A 24,291-nucleotide genomic window follows, 5' to 3' on the forward strand; every position below is an offset into this window, starting at 1 on the left:
GTGTAACTTTATCAAATCATTTTTCTATTTTCTGCTAATTATTTTATTCACATTTATCTCTCAAGCCATTGGCTATCAATTTGCACATCTCGTTGGTCAATGCCTTGATTAATGAACCTATAAGTATGACGGTCGCATCACTAGTGTGGTCCTGGGATGATAGCAGGGTATGGGCTGATAACATCATGGAATAGCTGGCAAGTGGTTTTCTTTAATGAAGGTGGTAACCTCAAATAATTTTCATGACAATGGTAAACACTTTCAAAAGGTGTAAATATTGAAGTGATGTGGCGATGATATCTTAAAAGGATAAGGACATGACACAACCATTGAATATAACAGTTACATCGATAGAATTGCCTCGACCAACAATATATGCAGACGGGTTTGAAAGTAAAACTTCCTAGGGTCGAGTAATCCAGCGATTAAAAAACCTTTGGTAGCTTAACAAGTGGAACTCTTTTTTAATATAAAATATATTATTGTAGAATAAAACATATTATTACCGCTCACAATTCACTGTGAATAAGGATAAAGATAACTTCAAATCTGCCTTGTTTAATAAATTTATGTTTCAAAGTTTTTACTATTACCAATAATCTAATTATTAATTTTAATTTTAATTTAAATATTTTAATTCTTATGGAATTCTAATTTAATTTTACTTTAATATGTTATTCTAATTCAATATTTAATAACTATTTTTTAATAATAATTAATTATGTCTCTAATTCAATTTGAGAAAATTTTCTATTATTAATTTAACTTAACAATTTTAATATTTCTTTCTTATTCTTTTTTTTTTTAATACTAACTTAATTATAATATTTAAATTATAAGTGATTGGAGACTTCCACAATTATTCATATTACTGATGGGGATTTAGAGAGTAAAACTATGTAATCTTTGAGATCTGTCCAACGTTTCGGATGGTAACTCCATCCATCATGGTGATGGATGGCGTTACCATTCGAAACATTGAATGAATCCCAAAAATTACATAGTTCTACTTCGGAAATTTGTATCAACAATATTTAAATTGTTTTTGAATACTTCTACCCACAAAACACTCAGTGACAAACAAACTTATTTCACTGTAATCCCTACTTGAATGACTCCACGAGATAATTTAATTCTACTTTAATATTTTAATAATTTATTTCAATTTAATATTTAATAATAATATATATCTAATTCAATTTGATCACCTTTTCTGTGAATAATTTAATCTAACAATTTCATTCTTCATTTCTTATTTTAATGTGACTTACTCTAATTAATTCCCAAATACTTTTTGATTTATTTGTAATAATTATGAATAAATATTTTTTTCATCAATATTTACATTTCTTTTATTATTTCTCAAATTCTTTTTGATTTATCTGTAATAATTATTTTTTAATCAACGCTTACATTTCCTTTATATCTCTCTAATGGTTATATGTAATTTTCCCATTTATACTTTTCGAACATATCATTTTAGCTTATTGTCCTTGAGGATGGGTGAAATGCTAAATTACAATTAATGGTATGTTTTAAGTAATTTTATTAAAAAGAAAAATGTTTTCTTTAACTATGAGATTTTCATAACCATTTAATTTTGCTTTAAATACATTTTTCTAATTTTTTTTGTTTCTTTTATGTAATATTCAACTACAATTAATTAATGTTTTCATATGTTTCAACTAATCAAAAATTGAAAAGTACGACAACTTTTGGTAAAAATCACATTATTAGAGTTTTGGCGACATGTTTCGAACCATCCAGTGTGCTTCATCGTCAGGACAAGATGAAGAACCAGATCTTGGCATGAAGTTAAATATATGAAGAGACTTTTTTTGCTGTTATAATATAATGGTTAGAGTTGGCTAAATAAATAATATTTTAATATAAGGAAATAATTGCTAGAATATAGATGTTAATACTGAATTAAGGAAATTAATTGATCAAAATGTTTTTTTTTTTAATGAAATTAATCTAAAAATAAAAATAATATTTAGGTCAAACCTAAATAATCAAAATAATATCCCTGATGGGGGTGTCGATTTTTGAGATAGGCTCAACACGTGGGCAATGACATGTCTTTCAAGGCAGATGGAGAGGAGGATGGTGCATCTGTCCTCCCGTTATGTAATATGTAAGGTGAAATGCTTTGTGCAGCGTGTGAAACTTCATTCGCCCTCCGCCAGAAGTTGAGCTAGTAAGGTAAGGTGTTTAATGGCGCATGATGGGGCTAGTCAAATATATGTTCGGCTTGTTGAATGGAAGTTGCTTGCTATTGGTTTTAGCTGCTACAATTTGGATGGGTCCTTTGACTCTCGGGTATTCTTAGAGTGGTGGCGATTTTGATGATCTACTATGTTAGCAATTTCGTCTCCCTATGCACATTTCTTCGCTCTCGTCTACGTGTTGTAGGATTTTTGCAGGGAAGGATGGTTGGTCCTAGGTTCCTTTCTAGTGGTGCTTTATATGTTGTTGTCTAAGTATCTTCCATGGTTGAGGTGGTACCTGGGGCCTCCGCTCGCGGTGAGTCTTTTTTTCTTCCTCCTCTCTCCGACCGTATCTCTGCTCTTCGTGTCGCTTGCTTGTTGGGGGACTCTCTCCTAGGTTCCGGGGTGAAATTCAATTGATAAAGGTGGTAGCGACATTCTGGCTTGGTTTTCTTCACGTGCAGTCAAATGTTGGGTTGCTTGTTTGTTTAATTGGGTGATCTTCATTAGCTCTTAGAGGTTTCTAGAAGGCTTGTTGGTGTTGGCTTTGGTTCGAATCTCGGTCTTCTGGGACCTAGGGTGTAGACAGGTGGCCCACAAATTTGGCCTCTAGTGTTTCCCATGTCTATGAAGAGGTAGAGACGTTTATTTGGCTGTTGTGGAATCCAATTGTGGTCAAAGTCTTCTTATTCCCGATCTATGGCTAGCGGTGGTCAGTTTTGTAGAGGTGGTCGTTGCTGGTTGTTGCAGGGCTGGCATCAAGCCTTCGCTGGCGATTAGTTTGGTGGAAGGGTCTACAGTGTGCAGTGGGTCTCATCTTGGGGGTGTCCTCCTATGATTTTATCATGTGTCCTATTCCACGGAGCTCTCGCTCCTAGTCCCTTAAGCCGGGCATCTCGACCAACCAGGGTGGCTCGGGCAGATTGTTGGAGGTGTCGCGGGTGAGTAGGAATGATGCAAGCTTCAAGTGTGGAGGGAGCATCGTAGGTGGTGTGGTCAGAGCATTAGCTAGATCTCGAGGCGACAGGGGGATGCAGGCTCTAGGCGGGGTGGTCGTGGAGCGGGCGTGTGAGGACAGAGTAACATGCCGAGGCATGCAGGTCTTTTAGGGCGTCCTTCCGTTGGCCGGTCGATTAGTTCTGTGGCCCTTTGTGACATGTTCCATTTTGTTTTGGAGCGTTTGGAAGCTTACAACAGAACCAAAAAGGAAGAGCATGAGGCGGTCTTTGCCACGCTTAATCAACTGCATTACTTTCAATGCCATGTCAGAGAAAGGATCTTAGTGGTTTAGTGGGGGGAAAAACTTCCTAGTGGAAAAGTTTGAGAAGTTGGAAACGTGGTTGACTCACTTTGAGCAACATGTTAGTTGTTCATATTGCCTTCCTCCCCCTCCAGGGACTAGGTCAGATAACACAACTTCAATTACTTCTGATGGCTGTGTATGGTCACTGGTTTCCTTCTCAATACAAACCAAAGATTTGGAAGAGATTTTTGGATGACACTTGCGTCATCTGCTCATGGTCGGGATAAGTTGGATCTCTTTCTCCAACAGCTTAACAATTAGTCTAGCTCCATAAAGTTTACTATGGAATGTGAAATCAATGGGAGCTTGCCTTTTCTTGACTTCCTTATTTCAAAGAAGTATGATGGATCATTTTCACACCAGGTCTTTCGGAAGAAAACTGACACGGAGCAATATCTTCACGCTAAATCCCATCATTTCCCTGCTCAAAAGGTGGGTGTTCTCAACACTTGAGCCACTCGTGTGTTTAGAGTTTCTGATGAGAAAAACCATCTCCTTAAGGTTTTAAAAAATAATGGTTATAATAAACTCTAATGTCTTAGGGCTTTCCTTAAAGCTGGCAAGGGTTCCAAGATTAAAAAAGAACCCATTGATCGGTTTTTGGGGTACACCTTCCTTTTATACAAGGGGCCACTGATAAGTTTGCAAGGACCCTAAGAAAGCACAAGGTTCCCTCAAACTTTAGGCCCCTTAACACCATTCAAAGTTCCCTAATATCTATAAAAGGCAAAGTGGACCCTAAGAATATGAAAGGTGTTTATGTAATCCCTTGTTCATGCATGACACCTTATGTTGGTGAAACTAATCGCTCAATAAATCAGAGGATTTAGGAACATGCGACATACATCAAACATGGGAGGACCCGCTCCTCAGTATTAGCAAAAGTTGCGGAAAAGACAAAACACCACATCTGCATTGAAGACGTCCAGATCATTGCTAAGATAGATAATTTTCATTGCCATAAGTTTAGGGAAACTATAGAGATTAAAAGGAGGCCAACAATCTAAATAGAGATGATGGTTGGAAAATTAACAGTTGTTGGATCCCTGCCATTTCTTCTATATATATATATATATATAATTTCTTAATTTTTATTATTTATTTGTATTTTTACCTTGACTAGTAATAAACAATTAATTACTTTATTTTATTCATTATTAGTTTATTTATTTATTTTATTTAATTAATTAAATTATTATTATTACTAGTTATTTTTATTTATTTTTAAGCTTTTAGAATTAATTGTTTAGATTATTGAAGTTTGATCCATATTTTTTTTTAGTGTTTTGATTATTCAAGTTTGACTCAAATTTTATTTTTATTTTATTATTTTATTATATTGGTTTTATTAATTGTTTTGAATATATACATTTGACCTAATATTATTTTTATTTTTATTTTTAGATTTTCATTTCATTTAAATTTTCCTTTATTCTTATTTTTAGATATTCATTTCATTTAAATTTTCCTTTTGATTAATTATTTTCCTTAATTCAATATTAATATGTACATTTTAACAATTATCTCTTTATATTAAAATATTATTTATTCAGTCAAATTTAACTATTATATTATAACGGCTAAAAAAATTATCTTAATTTATTTATCTTGATGTCAAGATCTCGTTCTTCATCTTGTCTTGACGATGAACCACACTGGATGGTTCAAAACGTGTCAACAAAACTCTAATGATGTGATTTTTACCGATACTTTTCATGATATGGATCACACAAGCCTAAATTCAATTAATCATTTTTTTTTAATAGAAAAATTAATTTCTTTAACTACAAAATTTTCATAATTATTTAATTTTGCAAAACAATCTATTTTAAAAAAACAACTATAGTTATTGAAAATGTTTATGGAAATTGATTTTTATACCTCATGCTATGTGAGGGACTAATATGACATTATTATTATCATTGGCTAGGATTGGATTCTCCACTGCCACAATGTAGATTTACAAATAATATACTACCTGAATTCACTAATCAGTAAAATCTACCGAATTCTAAACCTTAACAGTAACTTGAATTGAGTGTTTTTACTTTAATTTAGTTATATTTAAACTTATGCGGCAGGAACTAGCTACTATGTAGCACTTGTTCCATTAATAAGTGATATATATATATAGATGAAGAGATACTATGTCCTATGCATGTATGCTTTCTATTTTGCAATATGAGGGGGCATGCATTAACATTTTAATAAATAAAATATTTCAATCTTAACTAAATGTATATTATATGAAATAAGTGAAAATAAGAAATTTCTTACAGCTAAAACATTTTAGTGTGTTACTCAAAAACATCAATGATCCATCTTAACTTTGGATCTACAAAGAGTTGAAATCAAATCTCTTGAGATCCAAACCTTTCCTGTCCAAACCCTTCCTCAAGTTTTGCACCCTAAAAGAGGTTTGCATCTTGAGAAATTGATCCCTCTATACACTTGGTAGATGAAGAGTTAAGATGGATCTATGTTGGTATATAAACAATTATAAAAATAAATAAGTTTATAAAATATAAGATATTTAGTATGATAATATGTTGGGAGCTAACCAAACTTGTATTAATGGAAAGGTTTTATCCTTCAAATAAGCATAAATCAAATAAATATAAATGGGTATGAAAAATTTTAAGGATAGAAATTTAATTTAAGGTTTAGGAATTTTGGCTAGTTTTACTAGTTCTTAGTTTGCAAATTGTAACATATTTAGTGATATTTTTGTAAAAAATATTCGATTTTTTAATGATTTTATATAGTCTTTATAAAATTTTGGTGATTTTCAAAATAAAATAATTTTAGAGTATAAAATTTGTATGAATCATTTTTTATAAAAACAGAAATTAAGGACTTTTTTTTGGAAAACGAATGGAAATTTAATTTAAAAAATCTTTAAAATTTTTCCTTGTAAATAAGATGAGACCATAAAATTTAAATAATTTTAATCAAATAAAAACATCCTTATATTATGTTTTTGTTTTTAAATCTAAAAATTCATAAAAAAATTGTTTTTACATTATATAAAAATTTAGAGGAAAAATGTATTTCATATTATTTTATAATTTTCATTTACAATTTAATTTATTTATAAAAAATTGTAATTTATTTTATGCATAAAAAAATTGTGAGATTTTTTTTTTTAAACAAAACAATTATTTTATATCATAAAGCTTTGGATCACATGGCCATAACCATTTACATCAGATAAAATAAAACATGGCTCTGTGATTTCAACAACTTCCATGTTCCAATAGATCCAAAGTAGGGTCTTGTTGCCTCTACAAGCTCTATAGACTAAGATTCTACATTGATATCTTCCATATGATCTACAAAATTGACCCAATAACTGTTGAAGAATGTAACTAGTTTCAGTCTTTATAATTGTCATTTGACTCGTGTCATGATGTCATCCTTATGTATCTATCAAATGAAGAAAGAAAAATATGAAAAGATCAAAAGAAAATTATTTATGTAAAGCATGAGTTTCATGTTCAAGTTTTTTATCATTAGGTCAAGCATTCATTTAATGCTCCCAGGTGTTACATGAGTCAAGAGTCATTGTCATATTGTAAAAGACCCATTCGAGCATTTGTATCAAGAAAATAATTATTTTTTTTAATATAGAAGTGTCTAGAAGGCTCCCAAGACCAAGTCGGCTAGCCTAAGAAGGTTATTCGAGCCTCTTGGAGAAGCTATATAAGGGAAGAACTTCAACCTCTTTTGGGATATAACAAGCACACATCTTTTGGATTTTATTTGCAATTGGAATAGGCATGCGAAGATCCTATAAGGCTAGAAAAGCCTAGTGAAGAAAGAAACAAGCCCTAATATGTTCATAAGTCTGTAATATCTCTGTAGCAGCTCTCTTGTGAAAGAAACCTAGGGTTTTTGAGCTCTCGACAAGTCCGAAAATGTAGGAAGGTGTTGCAGACTTGGTTTGTGGAACCTAAAGGCTATAAGAGCCTTGTTGTGAAGAAAGTTTGCTTTGATGCTCTTGGAGGTCCCATCTTACATTGCAGAAGAAGGTTTTGGTTGGTTGGCTTGGTTCTTGGTGGTAGTCTCGTGCCTTAATTTTGGTCTTGGAAGTCTCCTTTTGAATTGATTCTATATGAAGATAAGTTCTTTCTGGGTTTTCCCCTTGGAGGGGTTTTGCCTTGGTTTGGATTCTATATCTTGTGTTCATCTTTTATGGTTGTGATTTTCATTGTTTTGTCATTTATTTGATGATAGTAACATAAGCATAATCAAGAAGAAGATCATAATATCACAAATAAATGTTAAGTAAGGAAAATTCAAATTAAAATGCTACCCTAATCGATTTTTCAACATGGTATCAAAGCTAAGATCAAGAGTTTAGGCAGTTGGAAGATAACTGGAAAGTTTTTTGCATTGCTCCAAGAAGCTAATAAGTAGGGATTTTTTGTAATCTCCTTGAAGGCCAAACAAGAGAGGAGTTAGAATAGACCAATTTTGGGTCACCATTTTACTAATTACAATGAGTGTAAACCTTTGGAGCTAGTTTGAATTCTTGTGCAAGAAGTTCGTGGGTTTTGAGGTTATTATAGAAGCAGAGAAGGATATGGCAGGAAACCTCATCATCATTTAAGAGGTTTGAGAAGCATAATAAGAGGACCATCCAAGGCAACAAAGTTTGTGCTCTCTGAAAAATAGTACAAGACCTATAATCACATTTTTGGAGGAACCAAATTGAAATCTCAAAGGTCTATAATCAACCTTATAAGCCAACAAAGGAAATATCTTGTAGAAGTTTCAAGTCTGCAACTCATAGAAGGTATCTTAGACTAGTTTGAAAGATTATTTTAGTGATTTCTAGAAGCCCTAGTTTGAGGGACAAAATTTTAGGAAAGGATTTAGAAGTACTAAGACCTATAGATATGAAATAAGTATCATACCTATTATTGAAAACAACGAAATAAGGAGAAGCCCTTGAGAGCTTATCCAAGGATTGTTTGAGGCTTGAAGCAACAATAAAAACAAATTTTGAGAGACTGTAGCAATCATCTACAATATACCCTAACCATAATTCAAGAGAAGCATCAATTAGTCACCTTGATAAGAGCATGTTGTCTTGGCATTTTTTTTTAAGCTTCTCTTGAAGGCATTTTTGAAGGAAGTATTAAACAACTTATGGAAGAATCCTTGAAGGCATCATCAAAATTCAAGTAAGTATTGTATTGCTTTTATGTCTCAATCATTTAATACAATGAGTTCATTCTGCAAGGAGAGCGATAAGCTTGATGGGACCTCAAACTTTCAAGCATGGAAGAAGAGAATAAACTTCATTCTCATATATAATGATGTCATGAACTATGTCTGAGGAAAAGTTGCAAAACTTGATAAGAGTAATGCAAAAGATTGGAATAAATAGTTCACGGCTAAGAGTGCAAAGAATCGTTATTAAATTAATAAGGATCGCCTCATTTTGTTGGAAGTAGCTAAATATATCTATGGCAGATTGACAAAGTTGTATGCAATGAGTACCTTAGGACATGATATATCCTTGAGAAGTCGTTTTATGAAGACATTACTTCATACTTGGTGAGGATATCTCAATTGAGGGATCAATTGCATGCACTTGATGAAATAGTTTCAGATGCAGAACTAACAACCTACATCCTTAATGCTCTGCCTCCTGAATGGAACTCATTTATGACCAACATGTACTCGAGGAAGGAAACTCCAAACTTTGATGAGTAGTGGTCTCAATGTATTTTTGGAAGAGACCATATTGAAAGCAAAGGATGACATCGATCCAAATGGAAAGTCACAAGCCTTTGCTGCTAAAGTGAAGAAGTCTAGGAAGGGAAAGTTTGGGAAGTTTGAGCCTCATCAAAAGAAGATAGACATGTCCAGGATACAATGTTTTCTTTTTTGAATGTAACAAGTATGGACACTTCAAGAGGAATTTTCCTAAGAACTCTCAACATAAGAGAGGTAATGAGAGAAAGGAAAGGGATGTAGCCCATATAGTGTAAGATAATAAAGAACATGAAAAGAAACCAAAGGAAGAAGATCCTAGGGATCTCTTCTATTGAGTAGCTCCATCATGATGAAGTCTTTGCAGAAAAGAGTAGGACATGTAGATGCATTGGTAAAAGCATTGATGTTGGCATCATAGATAACAACGTGTAGATTTGGAAGAATTCATTGTAAATAGATCTGTTGCATTAAAGCAGTCATCTAGGAAGGCAAAAGGTAGAAGGATTCATGCAATGACTTAGTGACATTATGTAATGAATAGGAAGGATCTCATAGATCATCTTTAAGAATGAAATCACTGAATGATTATTCATCTAGTAAAAGAAGGACCATGATGACATTGTAAGAGAAAGCTTCCTAGAAGTTTGTAGGTACAATTGCAACATGAAGGAAGTCTCATCTTCAAGATGAGAAGAAGTGGACTAGATGACTGGCTGAAGAAAGAGGTATGCATGTTTTGAATTCTTCTTTAGTTGATTCATGTTTTCTAATTATTGTTGGAAGATCAGGTTGCATGAATATGCCTAGTTGCATGAGCATGTTATGCCTTGCTAAAGTTTGGACTCTTCTGGTTGAAGACATGATTTTAGTGATCAACATCTGATATGGTCTCTTGAAGTTTGTAAGTCTGCTAACTTCAGAAGGAGTCATAAAAAATCTGACCGATGTGACATTGAAGCCTGTTTGAAGAAGACTCTAATTGACTGACGATTGATGCATGAAGGAGTACCCTTGATGAAGTATGTTGATATATAATGAGAACAAGACATGACATAAGAGGTTGTCATGACTTGATAACTCTAATATTGATTTGGAACTAATGGTTTGGTATCACTTTGCTACTTGAAAAGATGTACTGCATGAATTAATGTGACTATTAGGAACTGTCTGGATTGAGTGTGTGACTTTGGCATGAAGCCCAAAGGAATGTGTGATTCACCACACTAGTAGGAAAGGTAGTTGGACATAGATAGATCGATGGTCATCACTTTCCCGATGTTTAGAGGGAGCTATATATAAGCTCTACAGTGATTGATTTGAAAAGAAACAACTGGTGATGATTGACGATATGGAAAGTGATAGTATGAACCTCATCCTAATGAGAGGCTTTGAAAGAGGGTGGCTCCATGATGCTTAGAAAAGTCGAAGTTCACACATGATATGATGCAAAAGGAGGAGCCTTGGTAGCTTATTCTATCATAATCTCCATCAAAGAACAAGTAGTTGATGTTGGACACATCTCCGTGGTTGATAAGGAGCTTGGATATATTCCCTTTGTGTGTGGGGAAATGAGTATATCCACCCTAGGTGAGAGGGAGTGATGATGGACATAGTTCTCTACTTCATGTGTCATGCACTAGGCCAACACTAATATCCTTACATCTAGTGAAGGCCATGGAGAGATAATGGGGTCCAGAGGATTGGGTAAGCATTAGAGCCTCTGGTACCCCTTGAGGATTTGGAATCCAAGATAGAAAAGTGGTCTCGTGGACTGACACTTTTTGAGAATTGGATAGGGTATCCAACACAAGAGTGGTTGGAGAGGACCGATATTCTTTGAGGGTTGGTAATCCAAGACAAGAATAGCCCTAGAAAGGCATACCTTATGAAAATTTGGATGGGGTATATGCCTTGATAAGTATTGTGGTGTCCCATGTAAAGCCTCCCAACATTGTGCTTTGGTCTTATGGAGATATTAAGCTTGTTAGTCAAGGCCTTTCTACTTTGACAATGTTGGTTATGATGATATGATGTTGATGCTTAAATATAGCTTACCAATCTTACTCTTCTTATGAGAACTTTTCAAAGTGAGTCCTGTCCTTGTACGGGTTGGACAATTATGAATACCTCCCTAGTTAAGAGGGAGTGTTGAAGAATGTAACTAGTTTCAGTCTTCGTAATTGTCATTTAACTCATGTCATGATGTAATACTTATATATATATCAAATGAAGAAATAAAAATATGAAAAGATAAATTTTATTTATTTATTTATGCAAAGCATGGGTTTCATGCTCGAGTCTTTTGATATTAGGTCAAGCATTAATTTAATGTTGTTAGGGGTTACATGAGTCCAAAGTCATTATCATATTGTAAAAGACCCATTCGAGCATTTGTATCAAGGAAAGAAAAAAATAATAATATAGAAGTGCTTGGAAGGCTCCTAAGACCAAGTCGGGCATCCTACATGAAGTCAACCTAAGAAGGATATTTGAGCCTCTTGGAGAGGCTATATAAAGGAATGACTTCGACCTCTTATGGGATATAACAAACACCCATCTTTTGGATTCGATATGCAATTAGAATAGGCATGTGAAGATCCTAGAAGGCTATAAGAGCATAACGAAGAAATAATCAAGCCCTAATATGTTCACAAGTCTGTAATATCTTTGTAGCAACTCTCTCATGCAAGAAACCTATGGCTTTTGATCTCTACACAGGTCCAAAATTGTAGGAAGGTGTTGCAAACTTGGTTTATGAAACCTAAGGCTAGAAGATCCTTGTTGTGAAGAAAGTTTGCTTCACAACCCTTGGAGATCTTGTCTTACATTGTAGAAGAAGGTTTTGGTTGGTTGCCTTGGTTCTTGGTGGTAGTCTCTATTGAAGAAAGTGTAATTAGGTTTGGTCTTCATAAATGTAATTTTCATATTTGTATTATAAAAGAAAAGATATTATTTTTGTTATTTATATCAATGAGTTTCTTGATTGTTGAATAGGTCTAGCACATGTTAAAGTGTTATAGGGAAGTCAAAGAGTTAAAAGAAATGATGAAGACCCTTAAGGGCATGTTAAACCATGTATATACTCGTATTTGAGTCAAAAGAATACCTCCAAGCAAATTCACAAGTTTCCTCCAAGCAACGACATCACTAAAAAAGCAAATCCGAAGTGAAAAATGACAAGTCTGCCTCAAGTCTTCCTTAAAGGAGGGACAAACCTCTCGATATAGAGGTTGTCCACTCCTCCAATGACAAGGATCATCACCTCTAAAATAAGCGAGAAATAGGACGAGTTAAGGGTGAAGAAAAGTCGAATTAAGGAGCCTCTAGTGTAGCGAAGTAAGGAGAAGGAACATCAAATCTTAGAGGATTGTTCTAAGGCCTAGTACAACCACACGTGCGAAGAAATGAGGGTCTCTCTGTTGTCATAGCAAACCTCTATTACAATCATATATATAGTTGTCTGGGTTAGATAAATAGGTCTATAAGGCTTCTCACTCGAGTGAAGAAAGACCTCACTCAAGGGAAGACGAAAGAGGACATTCACCTAAGGAATCCCCTCACACATTCGAAGAAATAGGGTTACACTGCTGTCATATCAGACCTGCAACTATATCTCAAGAAAGAGCTCAGTTGGGTAAGAGATAAGGGACTCCTCATATGTAAAAGAGTCAACTAAGGATAAAAGAGGAATATCTCTTCTAGAGCTAGCATATCTAGAACTAGTATCAGTTGTTGGAAGAATAACGAAGTGCCGAAAGAAGGAGGACGAAGTGCCGAAAGAAGGAGGACGAAGTGTCGGAAGAAGAAAGACAAGGACTCTACTTGTGCTTGGAGGATACTCTTGTCAAGGGTCTAGGGTTTGGAATTTATCAAAAGAAGCTTCAATAAGAGAAAATTGAGAAAGGGTTTTCCTCTCTAAGAGAGAGAGGTTTTGCCTTGGTAGAGAGCCAACATCTTGTGTTCTTGTCTTTTGTATTATGGTAGCAGTTTGATGAAGAAAAAGAACATACACTAATAATAAGAAGAAGATCAAGCTAACAAGAAGAATTGAAAAAAGTGTTTCACAAATTGTTATCAAGTATAGAAGAATCCTATTATCACTAATTGTCCTAGATTCTTCAACATGGTATCAGAGCTAAGGTGACACATCAACGAAAGGGCATTTCAAGAGCACACATAAGGTGAAACATCAAGCAAGGACATCTCAAGAACATCTACAAGGTTGAAGCATCAAGTCAATAAGTCTCAAATACATCAAGGACAAGAAGGTCTACCATCTACTATCCATCAAGAAAGACTACAAAGAAAGAAGAGAAGCCTTTCATATAAAGGCACCTACAAGAAGATCCAATCAAAGAAGGACCTACATTAAGCTACACCATCTTCAAGGGAAAAAGTACTATAAGTCAAGTCCTTCTCTCCAAGCAAAGCTCATCATCAAGCAAGTCTATTTGAAGGAAGAAATTTGAAGATCATCAACATCCAAGAAGGGAAGCCATCTAGCCTTCAAGAATAAAGCAAGACTACTACATCACAAACCCTATCAAGTAAGTATATATATGTCCCCTCCTAAACATACCTTAATGTCTTTTTGCAAGGAAAGCAACAAATTGGTTGGGACCACTAACTTCCTTGCATGGAAGAAGAGGACTGATTTACTTCTTAAGGAGAATGAACTTCTAGACCTCATAAAAGGGAATATCACTATCCCTGCTAAGGAAAAAACTCAAGCCTTAACAAAGTACAATAAGGATGAGACAAGATCTCAAAGAATTCTAATAGAATCTAGCAAGGACTCTCTCATTCCTTATGTCTCCAAATTTGAAACATCAAAAGAAATCTATGATAAACTAATAGATCTATTTTCGGCAAGCACAGCGGGAGAAGTGATATCTCTACGTAATGATTTGGACAAGATGAAGATATCAAAGGAAGGAATAACTCCCTACTTCATGAAGATCTCTGAGATGAGAGATCAACTTCAAGAACTAGGAGAAGTCATGTTTGACAAAGAAATGACAACTGTAGTACTCAATGCTCTACCTGAGGATTGGGGCAACTTCACATCAAGCATATATGCCAAAAAGGAAGCTACCCCACTAAGTGAACTTTGGTCTCTATGAAAAATTGAGGAGACTAGACTCAAACCCAAGGATGATGTGGGATAAAAAGAGCAAGCATTTGCTACCATGGGCAAGAGAAAGGGAAAATTTGGCAAATTTGGTCCATGAAGAGCAAGCAACAGAGATATGTCCAAAGTCCAATGCTTTGGCTATCAAGAATTTGGACACTACAAAAGGGACTGTCCCAAGCTTAAGAAGGACAACAACAAGAGAAAAAAGAGAAGAAGCTCACATAACTCAAGAAGTGAAAGAAGAAGACAAGAAGCAGAAGAAGGAAGATCCTCCAGATCTCTACTATGACTAAGTCAACTTCTTTACATAAGTATTCTTTCAATGTTTTGAGTATCATAGGAGCATATAGAAATAGGATAGAATGCATGGTTTAAAGATATCCTCTAGAATATAGGAGCATGATGTAGATATAGCTCAAGATATTCATGTAGAAAGAATATACCTATTAAAGGACCTCATCCATGATGAAAGAAAATTAATCATGATTAAATATTAGAAAGCTTCCATCATAAAAGGGAAGAAGCATTTGCAGAATGAAGGTCTTCAATATCCTCTGACAGAATCTTCAAAAGAAGGTTCATAAATAAGGGTAGATGTCTCAATAGGAGTTCCATTCATGGTATTCAATGAAATGATGATATGCAGGAGAGAAAAGATGAAGCAAGAAAATTGAGGCAATCTCAATCAAGAAGGACCAACCAAAGAAGATTAGATGATCAAAAGAAGAATCAAGATGAGGTATGCATGCATCAATATTTAGACATGTCATCGTATGTATTATTGAATCAGGGGAATAGTTCTAAACATGATCAAGTATAAAAGGATCTCTTTCACCAATGACATGCTCGAAAGCATGGATTACAAACCAATGAAGGTCAACATGAAGAAGTACCCTCATAAGGAGTATGAGATGGTTGACTAAATAATATATGAAGAAACAAATGAAGAAAGAGATCAAAGATGTAAGAACACCATGGTCATAAAGAATCATTATCTGAAAAGATCCATCAAAGACATCTCTCGAAAGAAGGCATGACGACTCTGACAAAGAAAAAGATCAAATGACCCTTGACACCCATGAAGGCCTTGGAGATATTATGATGTAGATAACTGATTCAAGTCTACAAATATGTCATGATGGAAGGCCATCCAACAAAGCACTATTTGATGAATTGATATCAGGATGAAGTCAAGAAGGGATACTAAATTGAAGTATTAGAAAAGGTAGGCATAACGAAGCATCCATATGATACACATTCTGAAATATAGTCAAATGACAAAGGAGTAGCCAAATGACGAAAGGTACTGACATACATCAATAAGGCCACTTTCCACAAAGGAAGAAATGACATAACAAACTAGGAAGGAAAGAGATTGACGGTTGATTCCCTACAAAGAAGAAGCTCAACAAAACTTCATGACATCAAAGGAAGAAGAAGATCCAACAACTGAAGGATCCATGAAGAAGAAGTTGTTGATGAATGGACAAGTCCCTAGCTAAGAGGGAGTTCCAACAAGTTCCTAATTACAAAGGAGCTTGAGAAAGTTCCTTGTCGGAGGAAACTTGGGCATGCATTCCCCAATTAAGAGGAAGAGATAGACACAACATTCTTTTCTTCACTTTGGAAGAAAGAATGGAGGATTGGGTAATCATCTGACATCCGATGCTCTTTGAGGATGTGTAGGGCATCCAAGATAAGAGTAAGCAAGAGGACCGATATTCTTTGAGGGTTGGGAACCTAAGACAAGAATAGTCCTAGAAGGTCATACTCAGTGAACACCCGGGTGGGTATGTACCTTGAGAGACAATGATAAAGGTGTCTATAAATCATTGGTCTCACCAACATTGTGCTTTGATCTTATGAGAGGTAGAGTTGTTAGTCAAGGCCTTGCTATAAAACAATGTTGGTTACTATGATGCTATAATAGATGGATTGCCAATCTGGTTTCTCTTATGTGAATTCTTCAAGATTGAAAAAATAGCCAAACACCTTGTAATGATTTATGAATACCTCCCTAGTTAAGAGGAAGTGTTGAAAAAAGTGTAACTAGGTTCGGTCTTCATAAATTTAATTTTGATATTTGTATTTACAAAAGAAAAGAAATATTATTTTTGTTATTTATATCAATGAGTTTCTTGCTCATTAAATAGGTCTAGCACATGTTAAAGTGCTATAGGGAAGTCAAAGAGTCAAAAGAAATGATGAAGACGCTTAAGGGCATCTTACACCACGTATATACTTGTATTTGAGTGAAAATAATACCTCCAAGCAAAGTCACAAGTCTACTTCAAGCAACGACATCACCAAAGAAGCAAATTTGAAGTGAGAAATGATATGTCGGCCTCAAGTCGTCCTAAAAGGAGGGATCCACTCCTCCAACGACAAGGATCATCACCTTTGAAATCAACGAGAAAAAGGACGAGTTAAGGGTGAATAAAAGTCGAATTAAGGAGCCTCTAGTGCGACGAAGTAAGGAGAAGGAACATTGAATCTTAGAGGATTGTTCTAAGGTATACTATAGCCACATGTGCGGAGAAATAGAGGGTCTCTCTATTGTCATAGCAACCCTCTACTACAATCATATATATATTGTTGTTTGGGATAGATAAATAGGCCTATAAGGCCTCTCACTCAAGCAAAGAAGGAGCTCACTCAAGTGAAGAAGAAAGAGGACATTCACCTAAGGAATCCCCTCACACATGAGAAGAAATAAGGTTGCACTATTATCATATCAAACCTGCAACTATTTCTCAAGAAAGAGCTCAGTTGGGTAACAAATAAGGGACTCCTCATATGTGAAAGAGTCCACTAAGGATAAAAGAGGAATATCTCTTCTAGAGCTAGCATATCTAGAACTAGTATTAGTGGTTGGAAGAAGAACGAAGTGCCAAAAGAAGGAGGACGAAGTCCAAAAGAAGGAGGATGAAGTGCCGGAAGAAGAAGGACAAGGACTTGAATTGTGCTTGGAGGATATTCTTGTCAAGGGTCTAGGGTTTTGCATTTATCAATAGAAGCTTCAATAAGAGAAATTTGAGAAAGGGTTTTCCTCTCTAAGAGAGAGAGGTTTTGCCTTGGCAAAGAGCCACATCTTGTGTTCTTGTATTTTTTATTATGGTAGCAGTTTGATGAAATAAAAGAACATACACTAATAATAATAAGAAGATCAAGCTAACAAGAAGAATTGAAAAAAGTGCTTCACAAATTATTATCAAGTCTAGAAGAATCCTATTATCACTAATTGTCCTAGATTCTTCAACATGGTATCAGAGCTAAGGTGACACATTAAGGAAAGGGCATCTCAAGAACACTGATCTGATTTAGAATATTAGATTGTTGTGCTAATATCCTCCTCAAATTAGAAACAAAATGCTTTCATTGTGCTTAAGGATTCATGATTTTTTGTAAGTGAAATGATGAGTTTTTATGTTAATTTTATGAGCAAATTAACATAAATAAGAGATTGAACAAGAGCATAACACATATACAGAAAATCATCAAAAACACATTACAACAGGAACATGATAAAGGAGTTCACCCCTCCTGGGCTACGTCTCCTTGGTCCAGCTTCCAATGGCTTGGGCCTGTCTATTATGCTCAAAAGTGTAAAAAGATGTGTTTACAATGCTCAAATGCTTCTGAAACCTGCTCCAATGAGTTCAGAATGTCCAAAAATGGTAATGTAGCCTCTTTTTGTATCCAATTTGGTGGAAAACTGAAGAAGTTATGACCTCCCCTAGTTTTCCCACTATTTGCTCCACAAATTGCTCTAAATTTGGCATGATCCTACAGATTAGCTCCAAAAAGCGCAAATTGAGCGAAAATTTCACCACGCGGAGGTCCATAACATATCGTCACCGACTTTCCCATCGCAAATCGCAATTGGCGAGAACCGACGGGCTTATGGTTTGTGAACGTGGCGGGGCAATGTGTGATTGTGATATGGTGGACCTGACAGAACTATTAACTAGAACTCATAAAATTATTGCATCCGGGATCCTTTCGCAATTCGCAATCGGAGGAGTACCAACGGTCTTATATATGCGGGACTTTGCTTTCTGCTGTGTGCAATTGCAATCTATGATTGCAATTATTGCATCGCAACCCTTCCCTACTCGAGGGCTGATCGTCGCATCGCAACTGCCGGGGCTAATTCTTTAATGCCTTTCCTCTTGCCCTGTTGCGATGTGCGATTTCGATTATCGCATTGTATCGTGGCTTGTTCCGGGGCTGATTTTTAATGCTGACCCACTTGCGACATGCGATTTGAGAAATGCGGGGGCCAATGGTGGCCTACCACTTAGCGCTTCCCCATTCGTTGAAGAGCCTTGCCACATCATCTTTTCCTGCCATCTGTCCAAGTCAAACCTGAACTTTGACTTGCTCTAAATTATTCATACGAGCTCGAATTCGAGTGCCGTTCGCACCGTTGGAATTAAGATGACGAGCTCTTCTCTCTGAAGCTAAGTTTATAAAGATTCTAGCACTTTGAGTCTTGAGCCTAATTTTGAGCACTTGATCAAACACTCATAAGGTGACACGTCAAGGAAGGACGTCTTAAGACCATCTATAAGGTTGAAGCATGGAGCCAAGAAGTCTCAAATACATCAAGGACAAGAAGGTATACCATCTACTATCCATCAAGGAAGACTACAAAGCAAGAAGAGAAGCCTTTCATATAAAGGCACCTACAAGAAGATCCAATCAAAGAAGGACCTACATCAAGCTACACCATCTTCAAGGGAAAAAGCACTACAAGTCAAGTCCTTCTCTCCAAGCAAATCTCATCATCAAGCAAGTCTATTTGAAGGAAGCAATTTGAAGATCATCAAGATCCAAGAAGGCAAGCCATCTAGTCTTCAAGAAGAAAGCAAGACTACTACATCACAAACTCTATCAAGTAAGTATATATATGTCCCCTCCTGAACATACCTCAATGTCTTTTTGCAAGGAAAGCAACAAATTGGTTGGGACCACTAACTTCCTTGCATGGAAGAAGAGGACTGATTTACTTCTCAAGGAGAATGAACTTCTAGACCTCATCAAAGGGAATATCACTATCCCTGCTAAGGAAAAAACTCAAGCCTTAGCAAAGTACAATAAGGATGAGACAAGAGCTCAAAGGATTCTAATAGAATCTATCAAGGACTCTCTCATTCCTTATGTCTCCAAATTTGAAACATCAAAATAAATCTATGATAAACTAATAGAGCTATTCTTGGTAAGCACAATTGGAGAAGTGATATCTCTACGTAATGATTTGTACAAGATGAAGATATCAAAGGAAGGAATAAATCCCTACTTCATGAAGATCTCTTCGATGAGAGATCAACTTCAAGAACTAGGGGAAGTCATGTCTGACAAAGAAACGACAACTATATTACTCAATGCTTTACCTGAGGACTGGGGCAACTTCACATCAAGCATATATGCCAAAAAGGAAGCTACCCCACTAAGTGAACTTTGGTCTCTATGAAAAATTGAGGAGACTAGACTCAAAGCCAAGGATGACGTGGGATCAAAAGAGCAAGCATTTGCCACCATGGCCAAGAGAAAGGGAAAATTTGACAAATTTGGTCTACGAGGAACAAGCAACAGAGATATGTCCAAAGTCCAATGCTTTGGCTGTCAAGAATATGGACACTGCAAAAGGGACTGTCCCAAGATTAAGAAGGACAACAACAAGAGAAAAAGGGAAGAAGCTCACATAACTCAAGAAGTGAAAGAAGAAGACAAGAAGCAAAAGAAGGAAGATCCTCTAGATCTCTACTATGACTAAGTCAACTTCTTTACATAAGTCTTCTTTCAATGTTTTGAGTATCATAGGAGCATATAAAAATAGGATATAATGCATGGTTTAAAGATATCCTCTGGAATATAGGAGCATGAATGTAGATACAACTCAATATATTAATGTGGAAAGAATATACCTATTAAAGGACCTCATCCACGATGAAAGAAAATTGATCATGATTAAATATTAGAAAGCCTCCATCATCAAAAAGGAAGAAGCATTTGCAGGATGAAGGTCTTCAAGATCCTCTGACAGAATCTTCAAAAGAAGGTTCATAAATAAGAGCAGATGTCTCAATAGGAGTTCCATTCATGGGATTCAAAGAAAGGATGATATGCAGGCGAGAAAAGATGAAGCAAGAAAATTGAGGCAATCTCAATCAAGAAGGACCAACAAAAGACGCTGAGATGATCAAAAGAAGAATTAATATGAGGTATGCATGCATTAATATTTAGACATGTCATCATATGTATTATTGAATCATGGGAATAGTTCTAAACATGATCAAGTATAAAAGGATCTCTTTCACCAATGACAAGCTCGAAAGCATGGATTACAAACCAATGAAGGTCAACACGAAGAAGTACCCTCATAAGGAGTATGAGATGGTTGACTAAACAATCAATGAAGAAACAAATGAAGAAAGAGATCAAAGATGTTAGAACACCATGGTCACAAAGAATCATTATCTGACAAGATCCATCAAAGACATCTCCCAAAAGAAGGCATGACAACTTTGACAAATAAAAAGATTAAAGGACCCTTGACACCCATGAAGGCCTTGGAGATATTAATATGTAGATAACTGATTCAAGTCTACAAAGATGTCATGATGGAAGGCCATCCAACAAAGCACTATTTGATTAATTAATATTAGGATGAAGTCAAGATGGGCTACTAAGACATGCATACTTGTAATACTGCTACACCCACTCTAGTTGGTTCTTGAGCCTCCTTGGTGCCAAGGACAAATTTCCCTGTCAAAAACTTGTTGAACTCTATGAAAAGGCTGTATTTGACAAGATCTAAGCTGCGGGACATCAATTCTACCTCAAGCGTGATAAAATTCCTCTCAACACTCGCCTCCAAACTCTTGAATTTTGCCTCTATCAGAGTTGCCTTTGTTGCCCTATCACTCTCTCTGATGGGTAAGGACATCAAGACGACTCATCAAGAATTTGAAGAGGAATTTTGCCACCCTCTTCCACCTTGTTGCTTTGTCCTCCAGGGAATGAAAACCTTCCGTTGCCATCGCTACACTGCTTAACGACAAATCAGAACTCAAGAAGCACTTAGAGGAAATTAGAGTGACTGGCCAAATACCTGGAGGAGTTACCATATATAGACCCCCTGTCGACCGAACATTCCCCATCCCTCACCACTATCGTCGTTAAACATGGATCTTTGTTGATCTCCATGACAATCTTAGACCTGTCCGCAAGGATCCAAACCAACATTCCCTATGTTGAATTAATGAAGATACGAGGGAAGAATAAATGTCGTCCCATCGTCATTAATATAAATTTATGGGAACTTGCATCGCTAAGGCTCGAATCCATCCAACTGTGTGACGATCTGGCCAAGATAGGCTTGGGGAACAAAGCAAAACGTCCAGGCTTATCAAGTATATTCATGAGGACTCCAAGTGTACCCACATTAATTCTTAGTGCCAGACCACTGTGAATGCAGGAATTAAATTCCCAATGGTTGTGATCCCATCTACTGCTGACCTTAGATAACCGTTGATACATGATCATAACTTATGGCACTGGGGTATGGCCTTTGCTAATACTATTTAATTCCAATACACCTATGCTTAACCTTGCTCCTTGATTGGCCAAACTGTCGACCAACTCATTAAGGTGTCTTAAGATATGGTAGAAGGAGATTTCTTCAAAACTTTTCAAGAGAAAGATTATTCTTTTTACTACGAGGGGAAGTGTAGAATCAACTGATGTAATAGACTTAAATAACATTCTAATTACTATCATAGAATCTCCTAAAATTTTAAGCTTTTGAATACCTTAATCTTTGGCCACAGCTAAACCTTTCCATAGTGTAAGAAATTCAACTTTATTGTTTGTCCCAATACCTAGTCTTTATGCATACCTAATCCCTACATATTCATGGAGATAATGAATCGTGCCTCTTGCTCTTTTGCTTCCTCTAATTTATAAAAACATTTTTAGATATAAAAAAATGTGATAAAATTTTATAAAAAATATTTAAATAAAAAAATTAATATTATTACTATAATAATAATAATAAATAAAATAATATTATTAGTTTTCCTATTAAAAATAATAAAATTTATTAGGATGTGAATAACTTATTAATGATTCCTTATTTGTTGTGACCCTTAATCGAGTGTCCCCAAACTATTTTATCACGGTGTTATTATTATTTTAATAATATTAAACCATTTAAAATTTTGTTCATTAATTATTATTCAAATGACCATGTAGATTCCATGCTCATTGGAATTTAGTCCGAAAGAGACGTAGGTCCTGTCCGCATTTCGGTACGCTTTGTCACCATGGCTAACATCAGCATGTAACTGTCTTAAAAATCACACTTAGAATGCAGACCAACCAGATTCAATACCTTGGAGCCCACTCCTTTTCATTGGACAGAGTCCTCAGTCCAACACTTTTATTAGAAGGATTCATGGCTTATTTATCAGACTTCATGGATTTATTGGATAGCTCCCAACTCTTTCCTTGTTCAGTTGCATAAGAACTGGCTGGGCAATTCCAGTCTTTTTTTTTCCTCTGAAAAAAAGAATTGGCTGGGAATCGAATTAAGCCAAGTTGCGAAAAATCTCAGCTGGTCTACAGCCGGACCACAGCCCAACCAAAAAAAATCATAAACATGTCTGATGCCCTGGTGAATGCATTGGCCGGGGCCGGAGGTGGCATTATCGCCCAAATCCTCACATATCCTATACAGACCGTGAGTTAGATCAATTATCAACGAGTTTCTGTAAATTTGCCCTTAAATTTAACAAAAATTGAATGAACCAGTGGGATTAAGCTAGGCTTTCATTGTTTTGTAAACAGGTGAATACACGCCAACAGACGGAGCGTAGGGCAAAGAGGGCAGCCAATGAGAATCCAACAAGTGCAGTTACAGCTCTGCCCAAACGGCCAGTCGGCACTTTGCAGCAGATGTATCAGGTCTCAATACCTGGGAAATCTGAGCTCGGTTATACAGTTCTATATCCATATGTGATTTGATTTATTTATTTTAAATATTTTTTCGTCCAGGTCATTATTGAAGAAGGATGGGGAGGGTTGTACAGTGGGCTTACGCCTTCTCTAGTGGGCACTACTGCATCTCAGGTCAGTAAATGCCATTTGAAAACCTAATGGACAAGTAATTTATGCTTGAATGCAATATATATTTCGATCAATATATCAAAATTATAGTGTTCTCAGGTTCTAAACTGCCCGTGGCCGGGCATAGAGACTCTAAATTATAAGTTGGTCAAGTTCGGCGGGTTTCATTTGCAGCACTTATATAATCAGTGAAAATAATGGAATAAAAAACCCGCGAGTTGGGTACGATTTAAAAAACAGGCAAGTTGGACAACTTTTATACGACCAGACTTGAAACTCCCGTTTGAAAACAATTGACTATTATCGTCGTTATTGTTTCTAGATTGGATTTTGAGTTCTTGAAATGCTAAGCTTTTAAATTTTGTTGTATGAATGTTAAGATTAGGAGGGAAAATATTATAGATAATTATATATTCTATTATGTGTTATTTTCCATTTAGTGTTCACTGTTTATCGTATATGTAGTTTAAAAGAATTCTTATGCTTTCAAAGTCTTAATTGGTTAGCATCCACCACTTCTAAAATGGTGGAACACCATTTGATACTTGAAGGTGCAAGGCTGGGCCCTACTTTTCAACCACAATTTTACTGTTTCACAGCAGCCCCCTTGTGAGAGCACGTAGACTTTGGAGGCAAACCTGCAAGATTCAAACATATATATAACGAATTTGAGGTACATGTTGAATCTATCTTAAGAAAATGGGGGCCATGATATATATTTTTTTCCTTTTCACTTTGCTTGATCCTAGATTGGTGCTCTAGAATCTAGAACAAGGAAAAGCATA

The 24,291-nt window shown here is 35.7% G+C and overlaps 1 protein-coding gene across 1 annotated transcript in view; it reads left to right on the forward strand.

Annotated features, from left to right (window-relative positions):
- The first annotated feature begins 22,761 nt into the window (after positions 1-22,761).
- The window catches only part of LOC149156747 (peroxisomal nicotinamide adenine dinucleotide carrier-like), a 96,391-nt gene continuing 94,861 nt past the window's right edge, over positions 22,762-24,291 (forward strand). The window contains exons 1-3 of the mRNA XM_089438540.1: positions 22,762-23,120; positions 23,228-23,344; positions 23,435-23,509. Coding sequence (XP_089294666.1) covers positions 23,040-23,120; positions 23,228-23,344; positions 23,435-23,509 — 273 coding nt within the window. The 5' untranslated portion in view covers positions 22,762-23,039. The remainder of the gene's footprint in view (positions 23,121-23,227; positions 23,345-23,434; positions 23,510-24,291) is intronic.

Source organism: Pinus tabuliformis, chromosome 9 (assembly GCF_031772625.1).
Source record: "Pinus tabuliformis cultivar Carrire ecotype Pingquan chromosome 9, CPIR1, whole genome shotgun sequence".
In the NCBI taxonomy this organism is placed as follows: Eukaryota; Viridiplantae; Streptophyta; class Pinopsida; order Pinales; family Pinaceae; genus Pinus; species Pinus tabuliformis.